The sequence below is a fragment of the Camponotus vicinus genome, unplaced genomic scaffold (genome assembly GCF_025532165.1).
Source record: "Camponotus vicinus isolate PSW18456_S1 unplaced genomic scaffold, iyCamVici1.0 SCAF_1, whole genome shotgun sequence".
Lineage (NCBI taxonomy): Eukaryota > Metazoa > Arthropoda > Insecta > Hymenoptera > Formicidae > Camponotus > Camponotus vicinus.
The window spans coordinates 7,922,629-7,934,370 of NW_028141945.1; the positions used below are offsets into that span (position 1 = coordinate 7,922,629).

Here is an 11,742-nt window from a genome sequence, read left to right on the forward strand (position 1 = left end):
ACATCTAGTTGATGTAGTATGAATCGCTAAAGCACACTTGGTCACCGATATACGATAAGTCTTATAGCGAAAAAGTTAAGAGATGTCAAGTGATGTATGTATATTAATCTTTATAATTAAACCACACGAATCGTAAATAATTGATATATTATGTATGAAAAAAGTTGATTTAAAAATTTTTATTTATCTCTTTCATTATTTTGAATATTATATCTATAAGTGAAAGATATATATTATGAAGTAGAATAATTAACTTTTTCTTTTTACAATATTTTCATGAAACAACAAGGTAAGACATGAAATCACTTTTTTCATGAGACGTTTAAGTATCGAGAATTATGTCTTCGAGCGACGAAACAAACCTTATAATTAAAGATCCTACGGAAAAGAACGATAAAAAAAGTTTACGTAAACAGAAACGTGCTCATCACAGATTATTTAGAGATATGAACATTAAATGCTCCTGTCAACCCACACAGGTAAATATCAATAATCAATCAGTGTTATTTCAATGGAAAATTTTATTCTCGCGACTATTAAGCTTAATATTTTATTTTACAGCACTTGATGATATGTAATGGTGGTTTAGTTACCGGTATTAAAAGGGAAACATTGCAATGCGTATTAGATGCATTGATTTCCAAGTATGCTTTGATAATGCCAACAGGCAAGTCATACTGCTTCATAACATGCAATTCAAAGGAAGATGCGACTTGTGTATATAATTATATTCATGGACGTATTAAACTGCCAGGCCAAAATGGTCCATTATATGTATGCTATACTGAAACAGGTGTACAATATTATAATAGAAGTATTATAGAGAGAGGAAGAGTTAAAGTAGTTTAATAACATAATGATGTTTTCTTTCAGTTCCTAACATAGATAATGTTATGTCTAATTCTACATTTCCACCTGGCCTTACATTAATAGAGAATTTTATAACGAAGAAACAAGAAGAAACTTTATTAAGGACACTCAATTGGGATGAATGTGGTAAAATATAGAATACAATTAAAAAATACAGCTAATGAAATATAATCTGAAAAAAGCACAAAATATATGCTGTTGCAGAATCTGTCACATCACTTCAGTTGAAACATAGACAAGTGAAACATTTTGGATATGAGTTTGAATATGGTACAAATATAGTGAATCCCGACGATCCAATCGCGCCGATTCCACAAAATTACGAATTCCTGCAGACTCTATTCAACAAACACAATCATAAATATAAATATGATCAATTGACTATTAATAAATATCTACCTGGACAAGGTAACAACTCATATTAACATGCCTCAGTTCATAAGTTTCATATATCTATTTTTTAGGAATTTTTAAACAAAGTGAATAAATAATATTTCAATTTTTTCTTTGTTTAAATTCTTCCAATATTGATTATAGTTCTTTAATTCACAATTCACATTACAAATTTAATTTTATATTATATATAATTATTAAAAAAATTAATTATATGCTAGAATCATTAAATTAAGTAAACCAGTGCTGGGATTAATTACAATAAAGAGAACTTAGATAGATAGATTGCCACATTACATTTGTGACGTGCACGTTCCTGAGCGCTCCTTAATTACGAGCGGCGCGAGCGGTAAGAGGGGAACAGTAGGCGTAAGTTAAGAAATCTGGCCGAAAGTTACAAGTAAATCCCAGCACTGAAGTAAACTAATAATTCATCTCATTAGTGTAATTACTTCTTCATTTAAAGACAATTAAAAATTTCTAATGATGAGTAATTTTTGTAAACATGCTCAAATTTATAGACTGATTTGAATAATAAGCTATATTATTAAAATTTCTAATTTTACAATTCAAGGTATACCACCACACATTGACACACATAGCGTCTTTGAAGATACAATACTGTCTTTGTCACTGAGTTCTGCGTGTATCATGAACTTCAAGAAGGAAGATCAGAATATCAATGTGTTCTTACCAGCTAGATCTTTGTTGATTATGACGGGAGAGGCAAGATATGCGTGGACGCACGGCATCTGTCCCCGTCATAGTGATGTAATTGAGACAGAGAATGGAACCACAACGCAGGAACGTGGCATCAGAGTTTCTTTCACTTTTAGGAAGGTGCGACGAGGTGATTGTTGCTGCACCTTTAAAGAATACTGTGATAATAAATACGATACCGCTGCTTTTGTTGATGCCAAAACAGCATCAGGACTGGAAGATTCATATGTACATAAGGTGCATAGATTACAGCTGAAATTTATGAAAGTATTTTTTTTTATCATTATACTAAAATTGTTTTCTCAGGTTTATGAGAAAATATCTAATCACTTTAATGAGACACGACACAAACAGTGGCCTAATGTATCCAAGTTTCTCGGAAGTTTGGAAGAGGGTACATTATTGTTGGATGTGGGCTGTGGGAATGGCAAATATCTTTCTGGAGATCGAAATATATATAAAGTACTATTATTGAAATTATTTTTAATATTTTATCAACTGAAATACGCATACGTATAGATAGCTAAAAGAATGAAATAAAATACGCATTGCAGTGCAGTTAGCATTATTTCTTATTAAAACAAACTATTAACTTTAAGGATCATTTCAGATGGGATGCGATCGTAGTTCCGGACTGACGGATATATGTCGCAAGCGAGGCTTTGAAGTTCTCCAATGCGACTGTTTGTATTTGCCATACAGAGACAATTCCGTGGATGCGGCGATCAGTATCGCAGTGATTCATCATTTGTCTACTTGGGAACGGAGACGACGCGCCATTTCCGAGATGGTTCGAGTATTGAGACCAACAGGAAAATGCTTGATTTATGTGTGGGCGAAAGAGCAGCGCAAGGATTCCACAGATTCGTCCTATCTGAAATACGGCAAAAAAAACAAGGACAAGACCGAAAAGATTGGCCAAAAGGAAATCAGTCGCGAGAGAATTTCTGAATGTGGCTCAACATTACCGGTTCACGAAAACAGAACGAACTTTGCTCACAGTGACATGTTGGTTCCTTGGAAAAAGAAGAGCGGCGAACGTTTCCTGAGATATTATCATGTATTTCAGGAAGACGAGCTTGCAAAGCTATGTACGGAGGTATCCGCAGCTATAATTAAGGAAGTCTACTATGATCAAGGTAATTGGTGCGTCATTCTGGAGAAATGTATGGACATCGTATGAAATAAAAAGGATAGATTTTTTAACACATTTTAACACGTTTAATTTTTTAAATTTATTTAGTATACATCTCTCTTTCTTATCGTTGAATTTAGTCGCTATCGTCCACTGAAATAAGTAAAAAAATATGTTTTACAAACACTTTAATATCTATAAAGTTTTACTACCATTGCATATTTTTTTTCCTTCATTTTAAAAGTTTTATATAAATTCTTTAAAATCCAAAATCAATCAAGAGAAAGAAAAATGAAACAAACTGGAATATTAATAATAATCATATGATATTATATGACATACATTAATAATTTTAATTTAATTTAATTTATAATAAAATTAATTTATATTATTCGAGTTTTAATTTAATTTATATTATTCGAGTTAAAAAAAATTTAAAATAAAAGATCATTCTGTATATTTAACGTTAATCTTTTTGATGTTTGAATCAACTTTTGTTCATCGCGTTTATTGTTGACTCAATAATAGCTTTCATTTTTTTTTTTTTGAAAGAAATATTGGGCTTGTTCTTTTTAGCTGCACTGCTGCACTAGTGCAATTAGTTAGAGCGAAAGAAAGTATATTTGTCTCTTTCTAACTTATTGCACTAGTGCAGCAGTGCAGCTAAAAAGAACAGACTCTATGATATATCGTTCGTAATACCTAAATCTATCATTATGTGTTTTTTTTTCGGATTCGATAATTCCAGGCATTGATTGTCCGAATCTGAGTCATACATGCTGCTAAAACTTCCTTCTTTCTTAATTGAATCCTGCAAAAATATTAAGAAAATTATCATGATTATTCATAGTAATAAATTGGCGATTAAACAAATAAGAAAATAATTAATAGAGAAGCTTTTCTAATATTAAGTACAGTTTTCTTCATCATTTTACTTACATCAAAAACAGGTATTAATTCAGCAGATCCTTCTTCGTGTTTTATAATGCAATTCTTGTTCTCATTTTCTACTTCCATATGATCTATATATTTTTTGTCATTAAATTAAAATAAGTATAAATACTTAAAATAATACACATTCTATACATTATAAACTAATTTTTAAATTAAATTGAGAAGCTTAAAATAAAGATAAATTAAAATTAAATATATAAAATTAATTTAATTTTTAATCATCTTAATTTAATATTAATTTAATGAAAACAATTATATCAATTTATATTTTATTTTATAATATATAAAATCAATTGAATCTTTTTATTTGTAATTTTAATTATATATGAAATAATAAAAAATGTAATTAGATAAAAATATACCTTCTATTATAGTTGCATCCCATTTTTGCAATTTAATATTAATATGATCACTTATCATTGTTGTAATCTTATTCGTTTGAATGCTCTCTTTAAATCGACTTGTGTTACTATCATCTTTTTTGTATCTTAAACATAAAATATATTTTTTTAAATATTATATTGATTTTTATAAATCAATTTTAATTAAAAAAAATTTGCCTTGTCTTTCTATTATTCAATTACAAATTAAGTTATTGGATTAATCTATTGGATCATAGTTGTTTGTGATGATTTACTGTTTTACATAAACTTATTTAATATCAATTGTACGTTCAAACTACTATCATTATTTAATTTTATGTATTAAAAAAATATTTTTAAAAACATTATAAACTTATATTCATAAGATGAAAGAACTTATATTCATAATATAAGATTATATTCATACCGTGATTGTACATCTTTAGCTACTGCCTCTTTAATATCTTGCACTAATTTAGTCGCATAATTTGCCGCGTGATTAGAAACAGCAGATATAACATCTTCAATCGTCATGGTTTTCGTTAGATAATCGAAATGTAAACTGCAGAGTTCTCTGTAAGAGTTCATACCAAGAGTAAGTTCAGCAACACCAACTCTTTCTTCTATGTATGTTGGATCCATTATGGTATTACCACTGAAATTTAGAAAGATGCTGCATTATTCATGTGAATATATAAAAAATCTGATCTATCTCTATCTTTCAAAAAATGGCTAAATGCTTTAATGCGATTTTGAACAAGATTGAAATTAATTATTTCATATTCATAAAAATTTAAAGAGTAGATAATTTTAGATTGTCTCACTAACTTTTCAAAAGTTATAAAAGATACACAAACTGGATAGTGAAACAATGTTAATGGAAGAAAATCTTTCTCGGATGCCGGATGTATAATAATTTCCTCGCCAGTGGACGTAACATCTGGCCTGTGAAAATGCATGAGAGCGGCCAGTGCCGCTATAGAGGCACAGTCGATCAAATTTCCATCATGATTTATGATATTAATATCAATTCTCAAGCTCCACACCTGAATAAAAAGATAAATTATATATATATATATATATATATATATATATATATATATATATAAGATGTAGACATATGCTGTACAATATTTAATATCAAATATTATGCAGTAACCTTCTTATCCGCTACAATACAGAGAGATTCCAAGTCTACGCACTTTGAATCTTTGAAACACTTTTCCAACTGTCTACTGATTAATATAGCAGCTTCGGATTGTCTGCCACTTTCAAAATGCTGCGCTGCTAATGGAGCAAGCTCAACATTTATATATATTGTGCCTTCGTTAGGACGAAATGTTTTTGGTTGTCGTATGTCACATGACACTTGTGCTATTGCTCTGTAAAGAGATTCTTCATCAATGTTTTAATTGCATTTGCAAAGAGAGATGATTCATATATCGACAAATAAAATTTACTTAGTATGTCCAAGAGATACCATGCAACATCCCCATTTAGAACCAAAATAAATCTTCACTGGACGCGGTTGTAATAATCTTCTGCCATCTAATCTCTGTGAGATAATATGTTTTAAAATATAATTTTTATATCTAATTTTGTAAAAATTATAATAAAACATATATATATTTTTTTTAATTAAAACTATTCAGTGAATTCAAAATAAAAGAAGTATATGTATACCGTTTCCTCTCCTATACATTTGTTTACAAAATTTCGTTCGCAATTTGTGAGTGGGACTTCCCTCATTTTCTCAAATATATTATTCAATAATAGATTAAAATTTTTACAATATTACATAGAAACAATTTATTATTCGATTTGTTTATGATAACCTATAATCACATCATGTGGTTCAAGCTTGGCAGGTTTTGGCAGATCTTGGGTTTTGGTGCAGACAGGACGCATCAAGCGACAAGCAGCGAGCAACAACCAATCGGCAGTGACGTAGAAATATCGCCTCGCTGATTGGTTTGCTGCTCGCTCTTTGACGCGTCCTGTCTGAACCAGCCTTAAGATTGATTGGACTCGGTTGCAATTGGGATTGACCAATCAGAGCAAAGCAATTTGTCGGCCGGCTACTCTGATTGGTCAATTCCAATCGCCTATAACGTAATACGGGCTTAATGCGCTGTCATCCATGAAGTTCATGCGTGAAATGAAACGCATTCATTCTTCTTTCTTTTTGAATAATTCTAGTTTATAACAGTTTATAATCGTCTATTACATATATTATAGCAATTTGGTACTATGTAATTCAAAAAGGAAGTGTATTCATCGCGGAAAAAGGGACAGCCAACACGAAACGGCCGATGACCCTTTTCCGAAGAATATCCAGAGAACTGACTCGCAAGTATCGTGCCAAGAAAACGGAAGTCGTCAAAAGACGAGCCTCATCGGTGACAGCTCGCGCGAAGGTTAGGTCCCACATTTTGAGGTTAGAAATGGCTGCAATGCGCGGCCGAGAAGTAACGCACGATCTAATCTTAGACTGAGCTTTCGCAACTGCAATCCTCGTTGTGGTAACGCGATATACATATATATTTAATCCAATAAATAATAAGGTGTAAAGAGACGAAGAAACATGTACAAATTTAAACCATTCGTGTTCCTGGAGCACGCGGCGAACGGACCGGAACGTCCGAAGGCGCGTAGCGGTCACCGAATCGCATGCGATTATCGAAATCTGTATTCTTATGGCGGCTTCAATCCGTGCATCTCCGATACCGACCCAGACATGCGCGACGATCAGACGTGGGTAGCCAGCAAGCCGCTATTCAAGGAGCTATGGCGCTTCAACCTGGTGAGCGAGCGGTGGAAGCGACTGCCCGGCCAGGAAAACATGCCGAACGAGTTGGCATCGAACGCGGTGATATTATGCGGCAACGCGTTGATGGTGTACGGCGGCACCGGCGTGCCCTTCGGCGAGAGTTGTAGCAATCAGCTGTACGTCTGCAATGTAAACGATGGCACGATGAAGATAGTACCGGCCACAGGCGAGCTGCCTGAGCCCCAGTACGGACAGGTAATTCATCGAAAGAGAACAGAGATAAAACTAATTGGAGTCTGTACTGATTGTAAATATATATAAATGGTTGTATAACTGATTAGTTAATGCGCCGATTCAACTTGAAACTCTTTGTTTTCAGGGTAGAATTAGAAATTAAAACATGAATGTATAAATATTAAATTAGAATTTAATTTATTCATCATCTATTATATTTCTGTGTATTTTTTATTTATTTATTGTTATATATTTCTGTGAACAGGCCCTGGTATATCATGGTTCCTATCTCTATACAGTCGGTGGTACTACTGGTTATGAATATACCTGTGACATTCATCGGTTTGACCTGAAAAATAGTGTCTGGGAGACAGTATATGTTTGCTCTGGAAGGGATGAATCAGAGCCACATGGAAGATATAGACATGAGCTCGCCTTTGATGGCAAGATGATTTATGTCTTGGGTGGTGGTACCTCGACAGAGTCCTTTGGCTTTTCTGTGAGTGAACCAATATATTCATATTTCACTTAAAAGGTAAAAGACACATGCTATCTCAAGTGTACTAACTACTCTTTTTATATAATATTTATTATATTAATATATTATATGTTAAAAAATATGATATATATTGTCATTATTTGGTTTTTTGTGTAGCAAGAACTATTTTCTATATAACACAAATTTAGTATTTCTTTGTAATATAATTTTCCTATATGTTGATGATATTTTATACATAATGTATATCGAATTGAATATAAATGAAAATATAATAATTAAAATATAAATATAATAATTTATATTTTATATCATATAATTAAAAATATATTCACACATAATAAAATATTTTAGAAAATACCGGTATTTGACTTGGGGACCAACAGATGGAGGACGTTGAACACGCACGGTGATAGTGATGAGACTGTTGCCACGCTGCCGCGGGTGCCGGCACCGCGACGCTGTCACGGTTCCGTTCAATATACGGACGAAAGAACCGGTGTCACTTCAGTTGTCATATCGGGCGGTTATAATGGTGACTGGGTATTCTCTGATGTTTGGCGGCTCAACCTCAGCACGCTGCAATGGACACATTTAAAAGAATGCAGCTTACCGTGTCCAGTGTACTTTCATTCGGCTGCGCTGATTCCGGAGGGTCGCATGTACATATTTGGCGGTATAGTGAAAGTGAACAATAAGGTTATTATTGTGTTTCCCAGATGAAGGGATATTTAGGTGTTAAATATGTATATTTTCGCTTGAGAAAATATATAATAATTTTATTATTGCAGGTGCAAAGAACAAATGCGGTTTATTCCGCTTGGCTTACAATTCCCAAACTATCCGAGATTTGCTGGCAAGCATTAAATTATTATTATCCGAAATTGAGGGACTGTTCGCCGGATATATTACTTCATATTGGTATACCCTTGAAATTCGTACAAAGATTCGATTTTTACGACTGGTGAACGCTATCAGTTACTCTAACGCTTTCGAATCTTTGGATCATTTTTCTCAAATCTTTCTCTACGCACTTTACAGCGGTAATTACGCTTCGGTCATTTTTATTCGATATTTATTGATATATTTGGCTTACGACTACGCTTTTTTTACAATTTTATCTTTTTACGATCTATCATGTAATAGTGGCACAAAGATATGAATAATTTTATAATTACTCTATTATTATTTGTGGTATAATAATGTGCTAAAAACACCACAAGATAATAGATTTTTTTCTCTTTCTCAAAAATCTACAAATTCTGTATATATATCCGGCAATATTAAATTATCGGATATGCTATTTTCGTGATATTAATGATGTTATTTTTGTCTAAAATGTACAAATAATTATAATTAAAAATTAATATATTAATATATAAAGAGTTATATAGACAAGAAGAGAGATAGTTTATTATTAGCATATTTATTATTACATTGTACAATATAATCATTCTGCCTTTGCTAAAGTAGAAATATATCGATATATATATATATATACACATATATATATATTTATTTATTTGTTTATTTATTTATTTAGTTTATTTCTTGAAAAACCTTTATCATTAAACTCGTGAGCTAAGCAACGAGATATTTCTCGATATCTAAATATAACAAACGTGAATATCGAAAAATACTATTAACTGCATATTATCTTATACACTTATCTAGTAAAATGAATTCGTATTTCATATTTGTCTCCGCAGTGCCTATTAATAAAGGGCGATGCTCTAAATTGTTCGAATCAAAAACTTCTTTAGAGGTCTTAAATATGATAATATATGTAGTCAATTTTTATTATTCGTTTCTTTCATACATATTTTTACATTACGAGTTACTTTTCATGATATACTGCTTGAAATAATGAAAAAATTACTTTTTAAAATGTCGATATATTTTAGAGGAAGTATGTAACATTTTAAAAATCTTCTTTCTCAATATCTTATTTTTAATTAGCATGTAGTTATATATGTATAAAAATGTATACATTTTAATTTTCTATTATTGGCGCTTAATATATACAAAAAAATCATTAACAAAATTTTTCTAATTCTTTTAATTTTGGATACTTTTACGATGCTTTTAAGTTGCAAGTGTTTTTTTATTTAAGTGGATACTTCTATTTTTTTATTACTCTTTTTTTTCTTTAAATAAATGTTATTTGATTATCATCTCTCTTAAAATATTGTCTCACATGAGTTTAAATCTTTATTACTCAAAGAGTTGATATGAATCTATGTGAACTAAATAAGTCTCTAATTATTTTGAGCAGTGTAACATGCATCACAATTTGTAACATGCATCACAAGTTTTCGGTGCTGTTTACTTAAGACTTAATATTAGCTGTACATTAGCTGTAAATTGAAATTAATATAGAAATTGTAAATAATAAATAAGAAAAAAAAATATAGAAAAATCGAATCTTTCGATTTAGGCGATTTTCATACTATAAAGAAAATATTTCCTGAATATTTTAATTGAAACATCATCACATGAGATATTAAAAAGCGCATAAATGACAATAAGGAAAATAATTATGGGAAAAAAGTAAACGATTTATTTGTTAAAGTTTTTAAACGAGTGATGTGTTTTCGTTTAAGTCAAAATCTTTTTTATTTTTTTTCTTTTCACTTTCGATAAAGAAACTGGAATTATTTAATTATATTTACAGCGATTCAAAAAAGACAGTAAATATTGATACTATTTAAAAATCATAATGTACTAATACAATATTTTAACATTGTCACATGTTGCCCGAATGACTTCCCGATACATTATTTATCGAATGACTTTAGTAAACCACAAAAAAGTAAAAGAGATGTTTTACGTATCTTTTAGATTTATTTATTTCGCACTTTTATCTTGTTCGAGAAAAAAGGATAAAATAAGACGAGACTTAATGAAGCGTGCTATCTATACCAAGGACGTTATTTTTATTGCGGTTGCGCGAACAAGAATGATAAAAAGAACCGCGCATTTCTTCCATTAAGATATTTTCGAACAAGTTTCTTGTGATTTCCGGAAGAAATTTGTATGTGTGTGTGACGCACAATATTTCAACAAATTTATCTTTCCTTATCATGAATACGGAAAAGCGACCGATATATCATAGAGTGCGAAGACAAGAAAACTTTAATTTTTTTCTCCAAAAAATATTCAAATACATGCTACAATATCTCTCTAATAAATAATTAAAAAATCGATAAAAGCATTTGCAATGAATAAAAATTGTTTGCCTTTTTTTACCGATGTAAGTTATATATATAGGTAAAAATTTTTTATTTTTAATATTTATGATTTAATATATATATGATTATGCAATCAATAATATTTTTATTAATAATTTTTTTAATATTTTTATTATTTTATTTACATTATTTTCACCCGCGATTTCTAAAATATTCGTATATCACGATTGTTGATTAAAGAAGCCAAAATAATTTTTTATCGCTTGATTTATTACATAATCTTGTTATATATATTTATCTTTCAATCTTATATTTAATTCACACATGCGTCATACACTTATGAGGATTCCCGATTACGTGCATCGTTTTACATTCAACATATGTACGTTCGATAGAAAAATTTATTTTATATGTACAAAAATATCGTTAATCAGTGTCCTTAAAAGACACGAATACTCCTATTAAATTTAATTTTGGACCGAAAAATATATATTTAATCATGGCAATAAATATAGAAAGACAGGCTTGAATTTGGCGCGAACGTCAGTGTTACAAAATCGCCACTTCCGGTTCCGAACGCGCGTGACTTCGCGCGGTCCATCATCGTGACCAGCTGC

At 30.7% G+C, this 11,742-nt stretch overlaps 3 protein-coding genes across 4 annotated transcripts; 2 read left to right on the forward strand and 1 right to left on the reverse strand.

The window, feature by feature from the left end:
* Positions 1-3: 3 nt before the first annotated feature.
* On the forward strand, positions 4-3,193 carry LOC145971387 (tRNA (carboxymethyluridine(34)-5-O)-methyltransferase alkbh8). Its single transcript, XM_083098996.1, has 8 exons — positions 4-94; positions 290-479; positions 562-793; positions 874-996; positions 1,075-1,278; positions 1,838-2,220; positions 2,290-2,445; positions 2,594-3,193. The coding sequence occupies exons 2-8, from the start codon at positions 339-341 to the stop codon at positions 3,164-3,166; spliced, it is 1,812 nt and encodes a 603-aa protein (XP_082955122.1). The 5' UTR covers positions 4-94; positions 290-338; the 3' UTR covers positions 3,167-3,193.
* Positions 3,182-6,370, reverse strand: Rrp45 (exosome complex component Rrp45). Of its 2 annotated transcripts, none has more exons than XM_083099032.1 (9): positions 6,270-6,370; positions 5,895-5,989; positions 5,594-5,816; positions 5,263-5,480; positions 4,862-5,089; positions 4,435-4,559; positions 4,058-4,140; positions 3,821-3,929; positions 3,182-3,271 (listed from the first exon to the last, which is right to left on the reverse strand). In XM_083099032.1, exons 2-9 carry the CDS (start codon positions 5,915-5,917, stop codon positions 3,255-3,257), a joined length of 1,026 nt encoding a protein of 341 aa, XP_082955158.1. In that variant the 5' UTR covers positions 5,918-5,989; positions 6,270-6,370; the 3' UTR covers positions 3,182-3,254. The 2 variants fall into 2 exon arrangements, with proteins under 2 accessions (XP_082955158.1, XP_082955154.1); XM_083099028.1 differs by having other exon boundaries at positions 6,118-6,334.
* Positions 6,371-6,576: 206 nt separating this feature from the next.
* Slim (scruin like at the midline) lies at positions 6,577-10,767 on the forward strand. The gene is made up of 5 exons (XM_083099159.1): positions 6,577-6,851; positions 6,999-7,459; positions 7,704-7,937; positions 8,289-8,633; positions 8,726-10,767. The coding sequence occupies exons 2-5, from the start codon at positions 7,019-7,021 to the stop codon at positions 8,900-8,902; spliced, it is 1,197 nt and encodes a 398-aa protein (XP_082955285.1). The 5' UTR covers positions 6,577-6,851; positions 6,999-7,018; the 3' UTR covers positions 8,903-10,767.
* The last annotated feature ends 975 nt before the right edge of the window (positions 10,768-11,742 follow it).

Excerpts from the sequence above, each read along its gene's own strand:
- LOC145971387 (XM_083098996.1), top strand. The coding sequence starts at position 339 with ATGTCTTCGAGCGACGAAACAAACCTTATAATTAAAGATCCTACGGAA. Across the intron at positions 997-1,074 it reads ACTCAATTGGGATGAATGTG|AATCTGTCACATCACTTCAG; the intron begins GTAAAATATAGA and ends ATGCTGTTGCAG. Across the intron at positions 2,221-2,289 it reads AAGATTCATATGTACATAAG|GTTTATGAGAAAATATCTAA; the intron begins GTGCATAGATTA and ends TTGTTTTCTCAG.
- Slim (XM_083099159.1), top strand. The coding sequence starts at position 7,019 with ATGTACAAATTTAAACCATTCGTGTTCCTGGAGCACGCGGCGAACGGA. Across the intron at positions 7,460-7,703 it reads CTGAGCCCCAGTACGGACAG|GCCCTGGTATATCATGGTTC; the intron begins GTAATTCATCGA and ends TTCTGTGAACAG. Across the intron at positions 8,634-8,725 it reads TAGTGAAAGTGAACAATAAG|GTGCAAAGAACAAATGCGGT; the intron begins GTTATTATTGTG and ends TTATTATTGCAG.
- Rrp45 (XM_083099028.1), bottom strand. The coding sequence starts at position 6,183 with ATGAGGGAAGTCCCACTCACAAATTGCGAACGAAATTTTGTAAACAAA. Across the intron at positions 4,560-4,861 it reads GCTAAAGATGTACAATCACG|ATACAAAAAAGATGATAGTA; the intron begins GTATGAATATAA and ends TTTATGTTTAAG. Across the intron at positions 4,141-4,434 it reads GGATGCAACTATAATAGAAG|ATCATATGGAAGTAGAAAAT; the intron begins GTATATTTTTAT and ends AAAAATATATAG.